This window comes from Pseudorca crassidens, chromosome 10 (genome assembly GCF_039906515.1).
Source record: "Pseudorca crassidens isolate mPseCra1 chromosome 10, mPseCra1.hap1, whole genome shotgun sequence".
NCBI classification, from domain to species: domain Eukaryota; kingdom Metazoa; phylum Chordata; class Mammalia; order Artiodactyla; family Delphinidae; genus Pseudorca; species Pseudorca crassidens.
Window position 1 is genome coordinate 25,610,595 of NC_090305.1, and position 22,458 is coordinate 25,633,052.

At 43.0% G+C, this 22,458-nt stretch overlaps 1 protein-coding gene across 5 annotated transcripts in view; it reads left to right on the forward strand.

Moving 5' to 3' along the window:
* GSTA4 (glutathione S-transferase alpha 4) overlaps positions 1–17,922 on the forward strand; it is a 31,195-nt gene extending 13,273 nt beyond the window's left edge. Inside the window, exons 7-11 of one of the 5 annotated variants that reach the window (XR_010946770.1) lie at positions 2,802–2,939; positions 4,701–7,324; positions 7,751–8,063; positions 8,155–8,224; positions 17,304–17,922. Coding sequence is in view for 2 of the 5 variants with exons in the window: in XM_067752691.1 (XP_067608792.1) it covers positions 2,802–2,924 (123 nt within the window). In the remaining 3 variants the exon portion in view is untranslated. Of the gene's footprint in view, positions 1–2,801; positions 3,404–4,700; positions 7,325–7,750; positions 8,064–8,154; positions 8,225–17,303 lie in introns of those variants that run through there. The other 4 variants (XR_010946771.1, XR_010946772.1, XM_067752691.1 and 1 more) reach the window with 4 other exon arrangements.
* The last annotated feature ends 4,536 nt before the right edge of the window (positions 17,923–22,458 follow it).

The window sequence follows — 22,458 nt, forward strand, 5'->3', positions numbered from 1 at the left end:
GTGCTGTATGTGCTGACGGGAGGACCCGAGAGTCACCGTCAAAAACAGCCTCGTCATCAGGGTGTGGCTCCCTTTCTCAGAAATAACATGGTCTCAAATTGGAAATTTTGGAGTCTGAATTCTGAGAGCTAATAAGAGGCACCCAAAACATCACCCCAGAGAATTCTCACCATTCTTCTTCCTCAGATTCCAAGGACAGACTTTTGTGCGTGACTCAGTTTATGTTTCGGTGTTATTCTTGCAGGATCGATCATAGAATTTAGAAGCAGAAAAGGGCTTTAAAAAGCAAGTTTCATCCAATGCCTTCAATATATTGAATACATATGAAGAAATAGAGACCCAGGGTAAAGACGTCAGCAGCCTGATGGCCTCGTTAATGGGTATCTCAACTTTGTCTAGAATCTTAGCCTTTTATCTCCAAATGCAATGGGCTTTCTTCTGTGCTGGTGGGTTGGCCCCTTGGGCCAAATCAGGCCTGCCACGTGTTTTTGTATCACTCTTGAGCTAAGAGTGGTTTTTACATTTTTAAATGGTTGAAAAACTATCAAAAGAATAGTGATACTTCCTGACACATGAAATTATGTGAAGTTCGAATTTCAGTGTCCATAAATACATTTCATTGGCACAAAGCCAGGCCCATTCATTTATGCGTTGTCTAAGGCTGCTTCTGTGCTACCACAGCAGAGGTGAGTCGTTCTGATACAGACCATACGGCCTGCAAAGCCTAGAATATTTACTAACTGGTCCTTTATAGAGAAAGGTTGCCAACCCCCTATAAAGACCAGATGGACACATCTTTGACCAAGTTATCAAAAGCCAAGAGAGACACACGCTAAATCTCCAAAGAGTAGTAACACATACACTTTAAAAAAAATTTTTTCCCAAGTGTAGTGAACATCATTTGGACATACTAATGAGGACAGCAACCACCAGTTAAATACATAGACCCAGAAAATGAGAACAGAAATCTTCAACAAGGCAAATAGCCATTATATAGTTTAGCTCTCTGTTCCTTTCTTCCTGCAGGCACAGAGATGGGCTTCTTTTTTTTTTTTTTTTTTTTTTTTTTGCGGTACGCGGGCCTCTTACTGCTGTGGCCTCTCCCGTCGCGGAGCACAGGCTCCGGACGCACAGGCTCAGCGGCCATGGCTCACGGGCCCAGCCGCTCCGCGGCATGTGGGATCCTCCCGGACCAGGGCATGAACCTGTGTCCCCTGAATCGGCAGGCGGACTCTCAACCACTGCGCCACCAGTGGCGCCACGAGATGGGCATTTTAAAGTTTGACTTTAATACCAATAGATCCCTGAAATGGCCCAAGGACCTGTGGACATTTTCCATCCATGATGCTAACAATTTGTTTTTAAATCCCAGGTACTTCTGTGTAAACAAATTTAATACCTGAACAGGTCAAGTATCAATATTAAAGGACTTCAAAACCTAACACCAGATCTGATTAAATTAAAGGGTCACTCTTGCGTTGATTAAAGGGGGGAAAAAAGTCAAAAGTCACAAAATTTTTAGTATACATGACATGTGTAAGCCCCAGGTAAATCTTGAAACGATAAATCCTTTGGAAAAAGCTTCTAATTATTGGTAATAACACAAATAATACAAATACCATAATACAAATAGTTCAAATAAGTAATAAGAAGAGAAGATTGTCATATTTACATAGAATTAATTGACATAATTATTAGAGTTTTTGTTAATATTAGTGATATATGTATGAATGTTTGTATGCCTGCTTAATTAAGGCTGTGCTTTGTACATAGTAGACATTTAATAAATAGTAGCTTTTTAAATAAGTGACCTCTTTATCTTGAAAGATTTTGTTAGAATACTTATATATGATGGATATACAGTTCTTTGTATAGTTCAGAATTTTCACCAGATCAAATGGATTTTTCTTCTTAATTACTGAAAATTGGTAAGATTTGACTCTATGAATGAAAAATAAGATTTTTTTTCTTCCATTACAGTTAACGTGAATATCTGGTATCTGATAACTGAGCCCTAGGCTACAAAAAAAATGCAACTGGCCATCTTTCACACATAGCCAGAAAGAGGATTCATTTGTTAATAGGAGTAAAACTGTCAAGGCAGCTGAATCTTAAAATGTAACTTGTAGTATCTGATGAATTTTTAAAACAATTTTATTTAAGTGACTTTTATTTAAATGCATTTTTTCTGAGATCAATACATTTGAGGTACTTCCTATGTCTTTTTCGTCCTTCCTTTTTTCATTTAAGCAAGTATACTCCTATCCTAAGTATCTTTTTTATTTTTCTGTCTCTGAAAAGAGTTCACATCTTGGTATGAACTGTGAGATTTGTATAGAGCCTGGCCTAGATTCCAGCCACTGTTGGCAGAGATTATAAATGATCATACCAAGAGATCAGACCCTAAACAGGTGCTGGATGACAGTTCTATTTGGATCTCTATAGCAAATATTTATTGAATGTATTCTGATGGACCATTTTGGGGTTTTTTTTTTTGTTTACTTTTTTATTGAAGCATAGTTGATTTACAGTGTTGTGTTCATTTCTGCTGTACAGCAAAATGACTCAGTTATACACATATCTATTACATTCTTTTTTATATTCTTTTCTATTGTGGTTTATCCCAGGATATTGAATATAGTTCCCTGTGCTGTACGGTAGGAACTTGTTGTTTATCCATTCTATATGTAATAGTTTGCATCTACTAACCCCAAACTGATGGGCCATTTTGCACCGCCCTATTTTCGTAGAAATGAATACCTTTGCTTTTAGCCTTGAACTTTTGCGTTTTCCCTTTGCAGGAGTTCACAGTGAAAATAAGTAATATCCCTACAATTAAGAAATTCCTTGAACCTGGCAGCAAGAGGAAGCCTCCCCCGGATGACATCTACGTGAGAACCGTGTACAACATCTTCATGCCGTAGGACAGCAGCACGGCCGTGAGTGAGCGCTGTCCCCCAGAAATCGCTGTGTCCACAGTTGTGTCTTAATTGAAGCCAGGCTGCCGTGATCCAGCTCTGTCGTGGTGCTGTGTATATTGTTCCTAAGTTGGTCTTTCATGTCAAGGAGATCTCTTTTAGAAACATCAACCTTTTTTGTCCAGTGAGTGATTGTTACGGGACCTCTTCTGAACACCTTTTTGGAGGGGCTGGCATTTAAGTTAGATCTGCTCTGTCTACTCATTTTCTGGGAACAAGGATGGGTAGGACTTCATGTTGTCCCCTGAGCTTCTTTTCTCCTCTCCTTATCCCATTCTCAACCCCCTCCAGTCTCTTCCTGTTTTCAGTGTCTAATAACAATGGAATTCACTAGATAGTAACTCTCCTCTGAGCTATAATAATAATAGATCCATGGTAGTAATGAATGCCATTGATATTTGCCAAAATAAAGGATTTACAATTCATTGCCCTGCTGCTAGAATTTTTAAATTAAATCGTTTGGAATACATTCACATGGTTCAAATATCAAAAAAGTATAAAAGGCTATACAGTTGGAAGTGTTCTTTTCAGCCCTGTCCCCCCAGTTTTCTTTGGTTCTGCTCCCTACAGGCAAACATCATTATCATTTGTATAATCCTTCCAGTTATATTTGACACAAGTATAAGAAAATATAAATATATTTAACTTTTGTCCTCTTACTACCCAAATGGTTATTTGGAGGCTTCTAATTTTTTGCATTTCAGAACTAAAAGTATGGCTTATTAATACTGCTTTAAACATGTGTTGACTTACATCTCAAATATGAATTGAGCACCTGTTATGTGCCAAGCATGGTGCCAGGAGACAAAACCTTAGATCAGAGGCCTAGATCAGAATATTTTGCTTTAGAAAAAATTCACCACGCAGTAGGCAAGATAGATGTGTCAACAGCAGAAGTAATTTTAGAAAAGAAAGAATTGCCGCTTTAAGAGTGTCTAATAATTAGGAATTTAAAAACGGGAAAAAGGCAAGTGTTTGATCCGCGTCTCATTAAGTGGACACACTCATTCCTTACTACAGGAGGGATTTTTGCCCAGATGTGAAAAACAGACAGTTGCGAGGTGATCCTTAATGGCTGTCCCAGTCAATGCAAGCCCCTCAGGGTTTTATTAGAGGAAAATGCAACGCAGACGTGAAGATTGTTCTCTGTCTTCACATTTTCACAATGCAAGCACTCTGTCGTCGCTCTAATATTTAGAACTACTAAAGGAACAGAGGCGGTGCAGCAGGTGCACCACCGGGCGGGCCCGAGGAGCACTGGTGGTCCCGGCTGATGTTTTCGCCAGCCTCCTGGGAGCAAGAGAACAAAAAGAAGAAAATGGGGATGGGGATGCAGTAAAGAGTCTCACCTTCCCCAGAGACAGGTTTGGCCTTGGCTTCTGGGAGGTGATCTCTAAGCCTTGGAACCTCTCCTACCATTTTGGTGGGATTTTATTATCCAGAGACACGCCCGATAGGAGTATCTCTGTTTGCCGGGGGCCCTGGGCCAGCCAGATAACAACTATATGATTTCGGGTGTAGGCTTTGAGCTGCACCAACAATATGATGTTGGGCAGGGGCTCCGGGTCATGTGGGGTCAGCTCCACTCTGGAGGGGCTGGAGACAGATCAGCCACGTGGGCAGTCAGTCATGCCCACACGATGGCGCTCCTGTAAACTTCTGCACTCAGACGCGGGTGGGCTTCCCCAGTGACAGAATTCTGTTGTCACACATGCTTGTCAGGAGGAGTTAGCGCTGTCCATGACTCTGCAGAATGAAGACCTCTGAGCGCTCCGAGCCTGGAACACTCCTGGACTCTGCCCTGTGCATCTCTTCCCTGGGCCGATTTCTATCTGTATCCTCTCCGTGTAATAAACCGAAGCTGTGAGTAGGACCGTTTTCTGTGAGTTCTGCGAGTACTTCCAGCAGATTACCAGACCTGAGGGTGTTTGGGGGACACTCCCTGAACCTGCAGTTGGTTTCCGAGCGAGGGCGGGCTTTTGGATTACTCCTTCCAACTCTTCAGGGAGGGGAAATGCTTTACACGCATTTGGAGATTAATTTACACGTGGGAACCAGACATTGACGTGATTACACCGAGGGGTCTCTATCATTGAGTTTTATGGGACGGCAGGAAATTTGAGCTAAGACCGTTTGGGCGGGATTTTACTACCCAGAGCCACTGCCTGATACTATTACTCAAGGGCCTGCTGTGTAGACTGTAAGCCGTAGTGCAAACAGTGCTTTGGGAGTTTTAATTCTCTTGGACACAAGAGGGCCCTCAAGGCTGGCTCTTTGAGAAAACAACCAGGGAGGAAGTTGGCTTCTGCACTGAATTGGAGGATTAGAGAAAATAAATAGGACAGGCCAAGCTGCTTCCTCTGAAGACAGGTTCCCACGTCTTTCTGCTCACGGTCACCTGACCTTAAATTGCGCAGTTCACTTCCCACGTTGGAAACAATCTCCCCTTCCCCATCCTGCACAGGTGGAGTCCCCCAGCTTTTGGGTCCAGACCCTTTAGTCTCAACACCCTCCACCCTCCCATCTTCACGAGCCACCGGACTCCGGTGAAAGAGCAGGCGGTCAGGCAGCGGATGGTTGTCCTCAAAGACGTCAGTGTGTTGAGCGTTCAGGAATGAACTAGGTAGGACCCGTGAGGCCGGGAGCCGGAGCAGAGGGCAGCCACGAGGCTCACCGGCTAGACACCATAGCAGCTGAGCCAACGGGGTAAAAGTGCACGCCTTCGTGGGTCCTCCAGTGTCTGCGACAAAAGGGGGAGCTGGACGGGTGTGGGGCTCTGGTGTCTGACAGAGGAGGACCTGCAGCGCCTAATGAGCCTGGGACCCAGCCTAAGCCACTCAGGGGGGCTTTGGCGGACTAGGTGCCCGAGGGAACGCCTGACGCTCTGGACCAGGTGCCTGGGGGGCGGGGCGATGCATGGAGGTGCCAGGCTCCTGGGGACGGGTCAGCAGAAGGTGAATTCTAGGGGGCAGTGTCTGCGGCAAACAGCCGCCAGCCCCAGCTCTCATACCTGCTCATGTTCCCTCTTTCCAGAAGATTCCATGGTGGGCTCCTTGCTCTATTAGCGCCAACATCCCCACCTAAGGGAACCCTCTGATCACGAACTCTGTAGCTCACCCCACACACTCCATACCTCTTTTTCACCACCCTATTTTATTTTCTTCAGAGCACTCGACACCCCCTGGCAATCTTCTCTGTTTAATCAATCTGTGTCTTTATATTTAAAGTGGGTTTCTTATGGAAAACATAGAATTGGGTCTTAAGCCACTCACAATAGCCTCTGTCTTAAAATTGGTGTATTTAAGACATTCACATTTAAAATGATTATCGATGTAGTTGCATTAATCTCTACCATGTTTGTGGCTGTTTTCTACTTGTTGCCCTGGTTCTTTGTTTCTCCCCCCACCTTTTTTTTGTCTTCCACTCTTTTTCTGCCTTCTCTGGTTTTATTTTATTTTATTATTATTTATTTATTTATTTTCACACACACTGTATTTTATTTTTTCAAGAGGTAAATAAACTGACACCAAGCATTGTAAATGGATGACCACAACAAAAGCAACAATGATTGCAATTACCAAACACGAAACACACTCACACTATGTCATAATATTGATATTCAGTCCAGTAATCCCCCACGGTAACAGCTCCTTTACTTTGCAGTGCTTCTCTGGTTTTAATTGAGCATTTTATATGATTCCATTTTCTCTCCTCTCTTAGCATGTCAATTATAGTTGTTTTTTTTTTTGTTTTTAAGTTTTAGTGGTTGTTCTAAAGTTTCCAATATGTTTATGCAACTACACTAAGACCACTTTGAAATAACACTATACCACTTCACGGGTAGTGTGGGTACCTTATAACTATATTCCCAATTCCTCCCTCCTACCACTTATAACACTACTGTCGTAGATCTCATTTATTCATAAGCTATAATCATGTGATATATTGTTACCATTATTATTTTGAATACACTGCATTTATTTGTTTATATATTTATACTGCCTATCTTCCCCAACTAGAATGTAAGCACCACCGATGACACTGGGTCTGTCATGCCCACCATTGTAGACCCAGGGCCTAAAACGGTACCTGGCACAGAGTGGAACTTAGTAAATATTTGTTGAATGAGCTAGTGGAATCTTACTTTCTTCTTACTTGAGTATCCTGATGCTCTATCAAATACCCAAACAAGGGATGTAAAGTGAAGCCCCAGAGGTGTGTACAAACTGGAATGCTCATTGGCCAATCCCTTGAGGGGGTGGAGATTTCAATTAGAATGGAAAGGGTTATAAACCCTCACTTAATCCACCCACAGCACCCCAAGACAAGAGCCAGGAAAAGCTAAGGTTAGTGGTGATGTTCTTATCCACTCTTTTTGGCCTTGGTTGGACAGTTTTCATGGCCAAATTTGCAACTTGTAGTTAGCGGTTGTTTTAACTTTATGGTTAACTTAATGACTATTATTTCTAAACTCGTCTAGATCAAATAAAAGGCAGAGATATTTTTTTCTTTCGAGTCGATACATAAATGAAAACGAGATGCAAATGTACATCTAGACAAAGCCTTTGAAGACTTTCATTGCTTGTGCATGAAATGTGCATAATATCATACGTTAAAATGCCCCCCACACCGTGTCGCACGTTAAATGTAATTTCAGAACTAAGTATGTGGTGCTTCAGTTGATAACACGCTTGGTAGAACTTAAGCATTTATTAATTCTGAGCCATTACATTTTTTTCCTCCTCTGCCAAATCTCATGTTTTTGGACACAGTTGGAAAGAACACAGGCATCACCCACTCTGTGCCAGGTGCCTAACGGGTAAACTCAACCTCCTGCCTTCGTCGGATGCTTGGAAGATTCCGTCCAAATGATGTGACACTGGGGTCTTCCTCTGGGGTCCTGCCTCCCCAGGGGATGGCACCAACTTGAAAGCAGGAGTATCTAAGTCAAGTCCAGGCACAGATTTTTCTAGGACTTGCTCCAGTCTTGAAACAGCAGTGGGCCATGTAGTCGTTCACTTTGTTTATTCTCCAAGCAACCTGGGGTGACGTCTCCTTCTCGGCTCAGCTGTATTTTTCATTTAAGTAAGTTTGTTAGCCTTGGGGAGATGTCAATGCGAATCAATCCATTAGACCCTAACGGAAAGGAAATTTCATTTCTATAACTGAAATATAGGGCTCTCCACAGAAGAGGCTTATTAGCATGTGAGCTTGGAACAGAACTACCTCCCTAACCATCCTATTACGTAAGTAACCCCTACTCCCTCCCCACCCTGGAATAGGGTTCAGTTGTTTGTGTCTTAAAAATGCCATGTAAACACTTGAGCTCTTTTTCCCGGGGGGCTAGTTCCCTGTAGGATACTTTCCCTTTGGTAGCATGTCAAATCCAACTAATTAATATGTCAAATCCAACCAAATAAGTATTTTGCTAATATGTCATAAATAGAAAAATAGAAGAGAAATCATTCATAATCAATTAAATGTGGCCTTTCATCAGTATCTTATAGTTTTCTGCATACAGGCCTTTTGCCTCCTTATGTAGGTTTATTCCTAGGTGTTTTATTCTTTTTGTTGCAATGGTAAATGGGAGTGTTTCCTTAATTTCTCTTTCTGATCTTTTGTTGTTAGTGTATAGGAATGCAAGAGATATCTGTGTATTAATTTTGTATCCTGCTACTTTACCAAATTCATTGATTAGCTCTAGTAGTTTTCTGGTGGCATCTTTAGGATTTTCTATGTATAGTATTATGTCATCTGCAAACAGTGACAGTTTTACCTCTTCTTTTCCAATTTGGATTCCTTCTATTTCTTTTTCTCCTCTGATTGCCATGGCTAGGACTTCCAAAACTGTGTTGAATAATAGTGGTGAGAGTGGACATCCTTGTCTTTTTCCTGATCCTAGAGGAAATGCTTTCAGTTTTTCACCATTGAGAATAATGTTTGCTGTGGGTTTGTTATATATAAAACAAACAAACAACAACAACAAAAAAAAACCCAATCAAAAATGGGCAGAAGACCTAAATAGACATTCTCCAAAGAAGACATGCAGATGGCCAACACACACATGTAAAGCTGCTCAACATCACTAATTATTAGAGAAATACAAATCAAAACTACAATGAGGTATCACCTCACACTGGTCAGAATGGCCATCATCAAAAAACCTACAAACAATAAATGCTGGAGAGGGTGTGGAGAAAGGGGAACCCTCATGCATTGTTGGTGGGCATGTAAATTGATACAGCCACTATGGAGAACAGTATGGAGGGTCCTTAAAAAACTAAAAATAGAACTACCATACGACCCAGCAATCCCACTACTGGGCATATAAGCAGAGAAAACCATAATTCAAAAAGACACATGCACCCCAATGTTCATTGCAGCACTATTTACAATAGTCAGGACATGGAAGCAACCTAAGTGTCCATCAACAGAGGAATGGATAAAGAAGATGTGGTACATATATACGCTGGAATATTACTCAGCCGTAAAAAGGAACGAAAATGGGTCATCTGTAGAGATGTGGATGGACCTAGAGACTGTCATAACAGAGTGAAATAAGAAAGAGAAAAATAAATATTGTATGTTAATGCATATATGTGGAATCTAGAAAAATGGTATAGATGATCTTATTTGCAGAGCCAAAATAGAGACACAGACCTAGTGAACAATTATATGGATACCAAGGGGGAAAGGTGGGGGTGGGAGGAATTGGGAGATTGGGATTGAGATATATACACTATTGATACTATGTATAAGATATATAACTAACGAGAACCTACTGTATAGCACAGGGAACTCTACTCAGTGTTCTGTAGTGACTTAAATGGGAAAGAAATCAAAAAAAGAGGGGATATATGTATAGGTATAGCTGATTCATTTTGCTGTACAGTAGAAACTAACACAACAATGTAAAGCAACAATATTCCACTAAAAATTAATTTTTAAAAAATGGGCTGTAATGTTAAAGCTATACTGAAAGTCTTGGTTGTGCTGTTAATATTGTTCTTTCAACTTTAACATATTCTTTCTCTGAAACATTATACACTTAAAGCTAGAATAATGCTACCTCTTTCCAAACTGGCATATTTAAATTCTGTGGGGAATACAGGATTCTCTCGGAGAATTTTTTGTCTTGGTGACGGATTTTGATCTTGCTGGTTGTTACGAAGCTAGGCAGTTCTTATCCATTGGAGAAGCCAGAGTAAATGTCAAGGATATTTCTAGTGATAATAGATTTAGAATTGGCATCTTGCACAACATTGTAAAGCAATTTGACTCCAATAAAAAAAAAGAAGAAGAATTGGCGTCTTGTATTTTGGCCCCAAGCATCTGCTAAAACTGGCAACTTCTTAAGTTAATCCCTTAAAACTTCCGTTATCTAGAAAATTCAATAAAAGCCTGCTTTTTACCTAACTGAAATTAAGAAAAATGTGCATTGTTTTGCCTAAATTATCCAGAATGACTGTTAACATTATCAGTAGAATTTCACCCCAGAAGACTGGCTGATTTCCCAACGTGTGTGTTCAGCAGATAGGAGCACAGGGCGAATGAATACAAGGGAAGAGAAATAAGACCAGAAAGATTGTTAAAACTGGAGGAGACGAAGATGATCTAATTCTGAACCAACTCCTCATTTTAGAGTTGAGGAAACTGACATCTCTTCCAGACCTGCCCAAGGCTGGAACCTACACACCTGGTACTTGGTTAAACCTGGGGATTGGAGGAGGCCTCGCATCTTAGGAATTCTTCTTTTAAAGGGGGTCAATATAAATGATCCAACATCGGAAACGTACTTATAATTCTCCCTCATTCCTCTCCCCTTCCCTTTCTCTGTTCTTAGCCTCATACACTCCTGCACATCACAATTTGCTCAGCCTGCTTTTTTTTTTTAGTTATTTTATTTTATTTTTTTATTTTTTGGCTGTGTTGGGTCTTCGTTGCTGTGCGAGGGCTCTCTGTAGTTGTGGTGAGTAGGGACTACTCTTCGTTGCAGTGCGCAGGCTTCTTATTGCGGTGGCTTCTCTTGTTGCCGAGCACGGGCTCTAGGTTGCACGGGCTTCAGTAGTTGTGGCACATGGGCCCAGTTGCTCCGCGGCATGTGGGATCTTCCCGGACCAGGGCTCGAACCCGTGTCCCCTACATTGGCAGGCGGATTCTTAACCACCGCACCACCAGGGAAGTCCATCAGCCTGCTTTTTAAACATCAGATTCTGCACTTCGTGCCTGCCCAGCAGACCCTGGGAGGACCTGGGGCCACACACTGAGCCCCAGGTGTAGTTTAGTTGGGTTCTCACTCTAGACCTGGTTTCTCAAACTCGATTTTAGTTACAGGCACACCTTGTTTTATTGTGCTCCGCATATACTGCGCTTTTTACAAATGGATGTTTTGAGACAACACTGCTTCAAGCAAGTTTCTCAGCATCATTTTTCCAATCAGCATTTGCTCACTTTGTGTCTCTGTGCTGCATTTTGGTAATTCTTGGGGTATTTCGAAACTTTTCATTATTATTCTATTTGTTATGGTGATCAGTGATCTTTGATGTTACTACTGCAAGAAGATTATGACTTGCTGAAGGTTCAGGTGATGGCCAGAATATTTTTTTAGCAATAGTGTTTTCTAATTAATATATGTACATTGTTTTTTTAGACATAATGCTATTTCACACTTAATAGACTACAGTATAGTATGAACATAACTTTTACAGGCACTGGGAAACCAAAAAAATGTCAAGTGACTCGCTTTATTGCAGTATTCGCTTTATGGCTGTGGTCTGGAACTGAACCCACAATTTCTCTGAGAGCTGCCTGTGTACAAGTGAATCACCTGGGGAGCTTGTGAAAAATGCAGACTCTGATTCAGTAGATCTGGCCCAGGGACTGAGATTCTACACTTCTAACAAGTTCCCAGGTACAGCTGGTGCTGCTGGTCCAAAATCACACTTCTAGAGAATGCCTTCCGCTCCTTTTTGAAGCAAAATTGACTTTTTTCTCACATGTGACTATTGCTGCAATCTGGAGATACAGATAGGTGAGTGTGTGTTTGTGTGTGTGTGTGTGCACGCGCGTGCCATTTTTTGATTCCTTACTATGTTCAGCAATTTGCACACATCACATTTCCATCACTAAACAGATGAATTAGGAACTATGAGGAAACTGAGGCTGAGAGAGGTTAAAAAAACTTGCTCAAATGAGAGGGAGAGCTGAAATTTGGATGTAGGTCTTTGATTTTCCTGCTACCCAGAGCCTAACTCAGATACGTGTTCTTCCACATTTTCTAAAAGATATTTAAAATTTTTTATTTTATCTGCTCACATTTTTGCCCACTGGTTTGTTTTTTTTTTTTTTGGCCCACTGTTTTAATTGTTGATTTTTGTTTTTATTATTGATATATAAGAGTTCTTCATATATTCTGGATGAGTCCCTTTATCAGATATGCTTTACAAATAATTTCTCCCAATATTTGGCTTGCCTTTTCTTTTTCTTAAAAATGCCTTTTAAGGAGCAAAGTTTTAAATACTGATAAGTGCATTTTTCAAAGTTGTGGCTTATGCTTTCTATTTTTTATCAAATAAATCATTGCTTGCTTTATGGTCACAAAAAAAAAAGGAAAAGAAAGAAAAAAGATTTAGGGCATGTTTGTTACCCAAGGACCACACTCCCACAATCCAAGGGTTTTCATGCCATTATGGCTGCTTTCTGTCCACCTTGCCTTGGGCACCTGGGGCTCTGGGTGGGGCCATGCATACCCCTGCTCATCTCAGGTAAAGCTGCACCCAGGTGAAGTTCGACAGCCTTCAGAGGTGGGGTCTCATTTTCCAAGGTCTAAAGTTTCATGCGCGGAGCCTACTTGGAGAACCAGGTGTGTTTAATTCAGGACAAACCTGTCTGTCAAGGTCAGTACAAAAAGCAGAGTTGAAGAGGTGGGCGTGAGTTTAGACTCAGCTTGACCCCCTGGGTTCTGGTTCTTCTAGCAGCTGTGTTCTCAGAGTGTTTGCCTTTTGGGTGAAATCCAGAAAAAACTCCTTTGTTCCCGGCTCTTCGTTTCCCACGGGCAGAATGAATATTTCCGTTGCACCTGTTCTTTTAAGCTTTGACAATGTACTTTTTTTAACAGTGAGAACTGGGTTTACTTTTTGAAGCATAAACTTGGTCCTCTGTATTACCAAGCTGTGGTTTATCCTAATCTTTGTTTAAATTCATTAGAGGTCAAGGAAAAAGGACTAAAGGACTTGGTTTAGGCCCTTAACCTATTATGCCATGGGGCAGGGAAGGGAGGGGCTGAAATAACCAAACATATTTATATATATCTATTCTGTAATACATACCTATTCCTGTAATACTATATTATGCTTTTATTAAACACTTATTTCATTCTGACTTACCTCTTGGTAGTGTGGTTATTCCCATCACCAGATAGAAGGTTTGTAAGGTTTTCGATGACAGGAACTGCATCTTATTTATCTTTGTATGCTTGGAGTGTCCAAACCTACAACTGTAGCCAGAGAAGGAGCTCCATGAATGTTTGATGTTGAAAGAAAGAATGACAGATCCAACACAGAGATCTTAACAAATGAAGAAACTTGTCTCTCAAAGTGGCTCACTGAGGTAAAAGCCACTGTGTGTCGGGGATAACATGGGGTTGCTTCTGTAGGAGGTGGAGGAACCATGCCAAGATCCCTGCCTCCCAGGAGCTGGCCGTCTCCTTAGGGTCTTGCAGTGCTGAATCCCGGGGAACAGTTGGCTCTTGGCTAGGGTGTGAGACTGAAAAAGATATTGGGCCCCTCCTCTGTCTCTGCTATTCTAGTTCCTCCTGGGCGGGTTTGGGGTGGGGACTGCAGTCCTGCTGAGACTCCATCGTTCACCTGGGAGCCCAATTCAGAATATTGTGGAGCCCAGGCTAAGAGGTGAGGGAGGGCAGCTGGCTGGCTAGAGACAGCCATCAATGGGGCACACAGACATTTGCTGAGACTTTTACACGAAGTAGTGGCTGGTTATTAACGACCAGAAAAAAAGTCTCCTTCTTTTGGGCAGGAAGGTAGGATTGCAGATTACAATCCTGTTTATCTAAAGTGGGGTCTCCTTCATTGTAACCCTGGGCTTTGGGGGCTACCTTGGGCACCAGGGAAGGCTTGGAGGTGGTGGCGGGGAGGGGAATGATCCTGTCCCTTGGAATCCCATTCTGGATTCCCGAGTTACATCCTTCAACCTCCTACGTGCCTTGAGAATGTGCGAGGGGTGAGCAGAAGTAAGTGGGGGAAAACGGTGAGCACAAAGAGTCACATAAGATTCCCAAATACATATATGTATGTATAACGGAATCACCAGAAACTAGCACAACATTGTAAATCAACTACCTCAATTTAAAAAAAAAGTCATTTCCCCAATATCTAATTGCACCAAAAAAAGTGGCGAATCAGGAAACCCCATACTCAAAGGTTCCTCTCCGACTGAGAGTCCACCTGTCTTGTCGGGATCTACATGTATGCCCATGGCATCCTGAACCTTATGATGGTGGCGCTGGCTGCGTTCTAACCCCCAGAGGAAAAAGAGGAAAACCCAGCTTTAATAGTGAAGAAAGCTAAAACCCGGCATTTCCCTGTCTTTGCAAAGGTAGGCTGCAGGGATCTATTTGGCCGAGGCGGGTGTGGCACAGGTCCGGGTCGGTGACAGCTGCGCGCTCGGATCCTACGGCGGGGAGAAGGGCGGGGTAGGGCAGACATCTAAGATGGCCCCCCCAAGTCCCCGCCTCCCAGGGCCCTCCAATCCCCTCAGCCCAGGAGGCAGTGGGGGAGGGGCGGACGAGAACTGGGGGAGGGGGGTGCACAGCGCAGCAAGTCCCCTCCTCCACCTCCAGGATCCAGGACTGTGACATTTCCTACTGCTGATGAGAATAAAGAGTGAAATCTGAAAAAACGGAAGCTCTGTTAGAGCTGTACTGCATTTGGACCGAAATTTTAATCAGGATCCCCAAACAAAGTGTAATTATGGAAGCTCCAACCAAACAGAATTGGAGTAAACCAAGGGTGATGAAAGGACATGAGATTTCTGTTCAGATAGGATTTTTAGGAAGTAAAACCTTATGGAGGGAGAAAGAATAGATTATTTTGATTTCTAGCATAAACATTTAGTGCTTTCCATTTCTTGTAGTGCTTTGAGTGTGTTTTTACTAAAGAAGCAAGGCTGACAGGTCTGCTTGTGTTGTTTTCCTCCCCAGCTCCTACCACACCATTCTGCCCCGTTAAGTCCCCCTGATGCCAGGGGTCCCCATGAAGCCCCTCAGTTGCTCAGAGCCTCTGCTCAGAGTATTACCAAACACAAGTTCATGTGCCCAATGCACCGTGAGCCAAACAAAGCAAAATGTGGGAGTTTGGAGCAAAAAAAGGTTTATTGCAGGGCCATTCAAGGAGATGGGTGGCTTGTGCACCCAAACCCTGAACTCCTCAAAGGGTTTCAGCAAAGCACTTTTAAAGGGAAGGTGAGGGAGGGGCATGGTCAGTTGCTGCAAACTTTCTGGTGTAGGAATCCTTTGTTCTTGCAGCTGTCCAGTAGGTCAGGTCACAATGTTCCTGTAAACCTTCAACAAGACAAATGTTATTCTCTGTTCTGCAACTCTTTATCTCTATATGAATGGACTCTTAAAGGTTAGAGCCCTGAAAATAGGCTATCCTGTATATTTCAGGCCACAGGCAACATTCTTTTACAAAAGGTGCAAAGCCAGCATGACTAAGCACAGGAAAAGGACCAGATCTAATATGGAGTCAGATTTGTTCCTCCTTATTACAAGACAGCACTGCCTCTTTCCTGATGTGTCGCCCATCCTCAGACCTCTCTCTATGATTCCTGCCACTGCCAGACTTTACCTGGCTTCTATTCCAGTTCCTTACAAACATTTTCTCTAATAGGTGACCATAGGTTTTGTAGTTTAAGAATAGCATTTTTTAATTATTAAAAAGAAATACATAAGGCATTCATATAAACCAAAAGGAGAAAAGAAAGAAAAAAAAGAACAATAATCCTACCAGTCAAATGTTTCTGCCTTAGACTTCCTGACGTCTTATTTTACATTTTCCTCCCAAATGGCATCATACTAAATATTGTTCTGTGGCCTGCTTTTAACATTTTTTTACATGTCAACACATGTATGTGTTTATTTACATGTCAATATTCTTCTGCAATATCATTTTATTTTCTTTTATTTTCATTAAGCAATAGAGTCACATCTTTTTGAAAAATCAGAACTAATATAAAAAGGGCATTAATTATGGAATCTCATTCTCACCACTGCCCTCCCACCTTCCCACCCCCATAATCTTTTTTATTGGTTTCCTGTGTACCCTTCCAGGGTTCCTATTTATGCAGATATAAGAAAATATAAATATATACCTATCTCCCCTCCTCCCACTTTCTCATACAAGACAGAAAATAGTGTATATTATGTTCTGCCCTGGGCTTTTTTTTTTTTAACTAAACGATGCAATGCATTGCATTCTCTGTCAATACAGGGATCTTCCTCCTTCCTTTTATATATATATAATATCATTTTAAGTTGCTGACTTATATTTCTTGCAGGGAGGTAACATAATTTATATAATCAGTTATATTTTCCTAGAAACATAGGTTATTTCTAGTTTTTCATTGTGGTAACATTCTTATAGTTATTTCATACCCATACTTATTCCCTTGTAATAAATTCCTAGAACAGGAATTGATACTTCAAGAAATATGAATTTCTAGAGTTATTAATATGCATTACCTACTGGTGTCAATTTTTCTTTTTTAAAGTATTTATTTATTTTGGCTACATTGGAGCTTCATTGCTGAGCATGGGATTTCTCTAGTTGTGGTGAACAGGGGCTACTCTTTGTTGCAGTAAACGGGCTTCTCCTGGCAGGGGCTTCTCCTGTTGCAGAGCACAAGCTCTAGGTGCACGGACTTCAGTAGTTGCAGCTCGTGGGCTCTAGAGCACAGGCTCAGTAGATGTGGCACACGGGCTTAGCTGCTCCGCAGCATGTGGGATCTTCCCGGACCAGGGATCAAACTAGTGTCCCCTGCCTTGGCAGGCAGATTCTTAACCACTGCACCACCAGGGAAGTCCCTCAATGATTCTTCAGTAAGAAAATTTCACTAATGCTAAGCAGGCCAGCAATTGTATTACCCTTCTCAGGAATACCCAGGAAATGTGTATTGAGGATTAACTTGGAGTCAACACTCTGGGCCTCACAAGCTGACAATCTCAGCTTCTCCCTCTCATGACAAAGTTTTGGTTTTTCTTAAAGGTTGTGACTGCTCTTGAGACCCTGATTTTACTGTTTCACATTTCAGGCATTTAAAACAAGAATCAGCAACATCCCTACAATTAAGAAGTTCCTGCAGCCTGGGAGTCAGAAGAAGCTGCCGCCCGGATAGCCACTATGTTGAAGTTGTTAGGAACATTTTGCAGTTCTAAAGGCAGCAGGCTTATAATGGCAAATTAATAAACCAATGGCAGCATCGGCTTATGTCGCCAAGCAACTGTAGATTCTAGGAGTAAAGTGTAGATTCTAGGAGTAAAGTGTCTGAAAAGAACAAAACCATATTGCCATCTGCAGCAAATGCCAATTAAATGCAATATAAAACCATTTTGGGGCTTCCCTGGTGGCACAGCGGTTAAGAATCCGCCTGCCAACACAGGGGACATGGGTTCGATCCCTGGCCCGGGAAGATCCCACATGCCGCAGAGCAGCTAAGCCCGTGCGCCACAACTCCTGAGCCTGCGCTCTAGAGCGCGTGAGCCTAGAGCCCGGGCTCTGCAACAAGAGGAGCCACTGCAGTGAGAAGCCCATGCACCGCAACCAAGAGTAGACCCTGCTCCCCGCAACTAGAGGAAGCCTGCGTGCAGCAACAAAGACCCAACGCAGCCAAATAAAAATAAATAAATAAATAAATTTATTAAAGAAAAATATTCTGATGTGTGAAAAATTTTTTAAGCTCGTCAACTGTGGTTGATGGTTACAGTGATTACGAAATCACTGTTCTGTGTAAATAAAGAGGAGGCTGATGTATTTCCGGAAGTGGCCTACAGAGGGCACTGTTCTTGCTGTCCGCATCAAGACCAGGACCATAGAGGGAAGAGTGAGGAGAGATTTCAGGCGGCAGGATCTCTCCGACACCCACATTGATGCTGAGTATTTGGGGTAGGAAAAAAGTGGCAAATGACAAATCAGGAGTAAGATAATGGCTGACACCAGTAAATCCGAAGAGGAAGCATGGGAGACAGAGAGCGTCTGGGAAACATCATTTTGCAACCCTGAAAAAAACTTGGACAGTTAAGACAACCTTATTCCACTTAACAGAGACACCTGAGGCTAGGTTTTGCTTTGGTCGAACAATTCCAAGTAACACTGAGATTAGATATAACTGAAGAATATTTACACAAATTGACCCAAAGATTCCCTAGCCTTGATACACATTCTTTAAGGGTAACTATTATGTTCTAAAGCCGTGAAATTTGGAACTTGGCCCCCGTCAGGGCTCTGTTTGGCGAGGGATGGAGAGCTATTCAGGGTGATGTTCCAGGCCCAGCTGTGGCTCCTCCTGGGGGGTCTCTGGTCTGGAGCAGAGCCCCTGCCAATGGCTTGGGGTACACAACTTTACCACTCTAAGCTGCTGCTGGTACGTCCCGCCCAGGCTACGCACTGGATCAGTTTCTGAGCATATATCCAGGTTCATGGCCTTACTTGTGAAATGACTTAATGACCCACCAGACTTCATGCTGCTTCTTCAGGACCACCGTGGGACATGACCTTCCTTATGCTATACCCTGTCCCATCAATTCCTCCTCCCCATTCAGAGGACGGATGGACTGATCATCAGTTATGACAACCCTGGCCAGTCAGCACCCCTTGCCCAGTAAGGCCTGAGCTCCTGTCAGTCAAAGCCCAGCCTGGGGATTGCATTTAGCAAACAGCCCCATCTCATCCCCCACCTGCACAGCCATGGCCAAAAGATGGTGGAGAGAGAGGGATGGTGTCTCAGAGGAAACCCGGCCCACTCTGTGTGGGATGACTTTTTCCTCTGACTTTCACCAAAGCCAAGAGTCTGACCTGATAGAAATTAAGTGGAAAAAGAAAAAAATTGTTTGGAGATGATTCAACACTATAAACCAGTTTCTTTTCAGTATCATCGCATGATCTTGATAAACAGTTCAAACAGTTGGAAGCTTTTACAGTGAAAGATAAAATCCTTTCCTCCTTGGATTATTTTCAAAAACAACCACTTCCTGGATCCTCCCTCACTCCTTGCCCCAGCGCCTCCCTTGAGAAGCCGAGCACCTCGTGGTTGAGTTCCCAAAGCTCTAAGCCAGATTTGCCTTGTTCTGCTTCATGGGTTTTGAACACAAGCCCTAGGTCTGACCCCAGCCTGGCACGCACCCCAAAGGCACTGACAAAGGCACAGCTCCCTAAAGCCCCAGCAGTTTTCATTGCCCGATAATCCCATTAAGTGCAACTTGCTGTCTTTACTATAAGAGTCCTAATCGCTTCGTCCTTCCCTATAGGGTTCTCTTTGGGCCCAGGACCTGCTACACAAGCTAGTAACTCTAGGTGCCCAAGGAAGTGAGCCTCAGAGATCCCAATGGCCCCCAGCAACATTCAAGGTCCCACTTTTCCTCTTCCGACACCGGGGAGTCAGCTTTGGACGGAAAGAGAAGGGCAAGTGAAGGCTGTCAGCTCAAACTGCCCACTGAGATGGGGGGCAGGGCCTTGTGAGTCCTGGTCCTCTCTTCCAGGAGATGCTGGGATGGTGCTCCTGGTAACAGCCTTGCTCTCCCATTTCGGGAGTTTGGAACTCTGACAAATGAGAATTTTTCTTCTAGGTGACTATGAATCTCCCCTATTTCAGTTAAAGCCTATTTTTGTTTGTTTGTTTGGGCCTCAGCATACAAAGAATTAAAACCTAGGCAGGGGCCCCATAATGGCCCCTCCTAACTTGATGTTGATATTTAATCATCCCTTTGAACTCTACCCTGGACATCAAATCACGTGTTTGCTGTATGAGCTTCTCAGCACAGGGCCAGGGAGAGGAAAGTTAAGAACAAGTCCGAGATGGTCGCTCCCACTTGGTCACCAGCCCGAAGAAAAACTGTGAGAGAGGGGTTGGCTTTTGGTTTCCGTTTTTTATTTTTGGGGTGGGGGAGTGGAGGGTGGTTTGCGAGTTGTGGTTATTGCTTTTAAAGAAAGAGCAAGTGTGAACTCAGGGACTTCAGACCACCAGGACTGCCCACATCTCATTGCGTGCTGGCCTCAGTCTCTTCCTTGTTCTGCGGTTGGCTTACCCTTGACCAGGGTGGTCCTGGGGCGCTGCTACAGCCACAGCGGAACCAGGTGGAGGGGGCAAGAGAGCTTCCTCAGAGGAGTGGAGCTGGTGTTACCCGGAGAAAAAGGAGAGGTGCTGGGCAGACAGAACCCCACAGGTCCACAGCTCCCCAGTTTACAGAGAAGGAAGGCGAGGCTCAGCAGGCCCCTTACCCCACAGGCTAAGCTCCCACTGTGGTGTGCGGCCAGCATGGATTGCATCCTGGTTTTAGGGATGGGACAAACTAGAGGGAGGAGCCACATTTGTCTAAGATCACAAGCTAACGAGTGGCTCAACCAGAACTTGGATCCCGAAGGTGGGACCCGTGGTCTTCTCAATATATTTGTCAGTGGCCTAGTGTTCAGTTTGGGAGACTGAAGATAGGTAAGAAATAGTGTTACTGAATCAAGTCCGCTGCTCGCCACGCAAAAGTCATTACCTGAGAGAGGCAGATGTTGGCAGAAAGGAAAGTTGCTTTAATCAGAATGCCAGGGACTTCCCTGGTGGTCCAGTGGGTAAGACTCTGCGCTCCCAATGCAGGGGGCCCGGGTTCCATCCCTGGTCAGGGATCTGGATCCCGCATGCATGCCACAACTAGGAGTTCACGTGCTGCAACTGAAAGACCCCTCATGCCACAACTGAGACCCGGCACAGCCTAGATAAATAAATATATGTTTAAAAAAAATCAGAATGCCAGCAACCTGGGGAGATGGTAGACTCAATGTCCCCCCAAAACCACCTCCAAGTATTCTGCTTGGCCATGAAAGTTTTTAAAGGTTAAAAGGGAAGTAATCTCAGTTAATCATTGAGATGGGGGGGTCGGAGTTGTCGCCATCCCCCACTGTGTGCAGCCTTGTCCACTTCTCAAGATTTTTTTTTAGATGTTTTCTTGTTCACACAGTTTGTTCGCAAGACAACTGAAAGGGAAGCTAGAGAAGAGATCTGGTCATCTGTTAATTACTCTTTCTTCATTTCTACTTCCTTAATCTACAGAAAGAACCAACAGGTTAGGCAAGGTATTGTGTGATCAAAAATTTGAAAGGTGTGCAAGGGCAGGAGATGAGTAGAACACGAGGGTGCCTAGTGTAAGGTTAGTGTCAAGACAAAAGGGGCCTCCTGCAGAGAGCTCTTTCCTGCAAAGAGCTCTTTCTTGCCAAGAGCTGCTTACAGTAGATCTTTCCCAGCAAACTTGGACCTGGTGTTTCTATTCATAGCCTTCAGCAGCCATTATAATGCTATGATTAGTGTGTTTCGTTTTTTGCCCCAAGCCCATTCCCATCCAATATCTATTGGATCCTCCCCAAATCTTGCAAGGGTGGACTTTTTTCTTTCAGATTATTACACTATTGGAACTTGGTGCATTGTTTTTTGGATAAAACTTTTTACTGAAGTAAAACAAACAATAATAAAGGGGACAAATCTTACCTTTACAACTCAATATTTTTTTGGTTTTGTTTATACAAATGCCACGTTGCTATGTTTGAAGCAGCATCACTGAGGGATAATTGATATAAAGTGTTCAATAATGTTTAGTAAATTTAGATAGTTGTGCAAGCAGCATCTCACTCAAGCTTTAGAACACTACCTTCACCCCCAAATTCTCCGTGTTCAGGTTGATCGCTGTTCCTGCTGGGGAAATCTCAGAAGACCCTAAATCAGTTAAGGACTTTTGAGGTATGATCTCAAGAAAATAGGATTTAATGCAAAAGTAAGCTGTAATTCAACTGGCAGTTTTCCCAAAGGGCAGGAATTTGCAGACTTTTCTAGTACTTGAACATGAATATTCTGGGCCGCCTAAGGCAGATCTTTCCCACCTGTGTGTCCTGGATGGGTTGCAGCTGGAATAGTCTGGTAGCTTGCCCCTAGGGCTTACATGTGTTGCCATTTCTTCTCTCTGCCAGTTTGTGAAAGGTTGGGAAGTTGCCCTGGGGGCACTGATGGTGGATCCTGAGTTAATTGTTGCATGAGTCAAGTCAGCTTTCAACAAACATCACCCCACTTTCCTAGCATTGCTTCTGTGTTCATCACAGCTTCTCTCTTTTTTTTTTAACTTTTAAAATTTTATATTGGAGTATAGCCAATTAACAATGCTGTGCACTTGCAAAGCGACTCAGCCATACATATACATGTAACCATTCTCCCCATA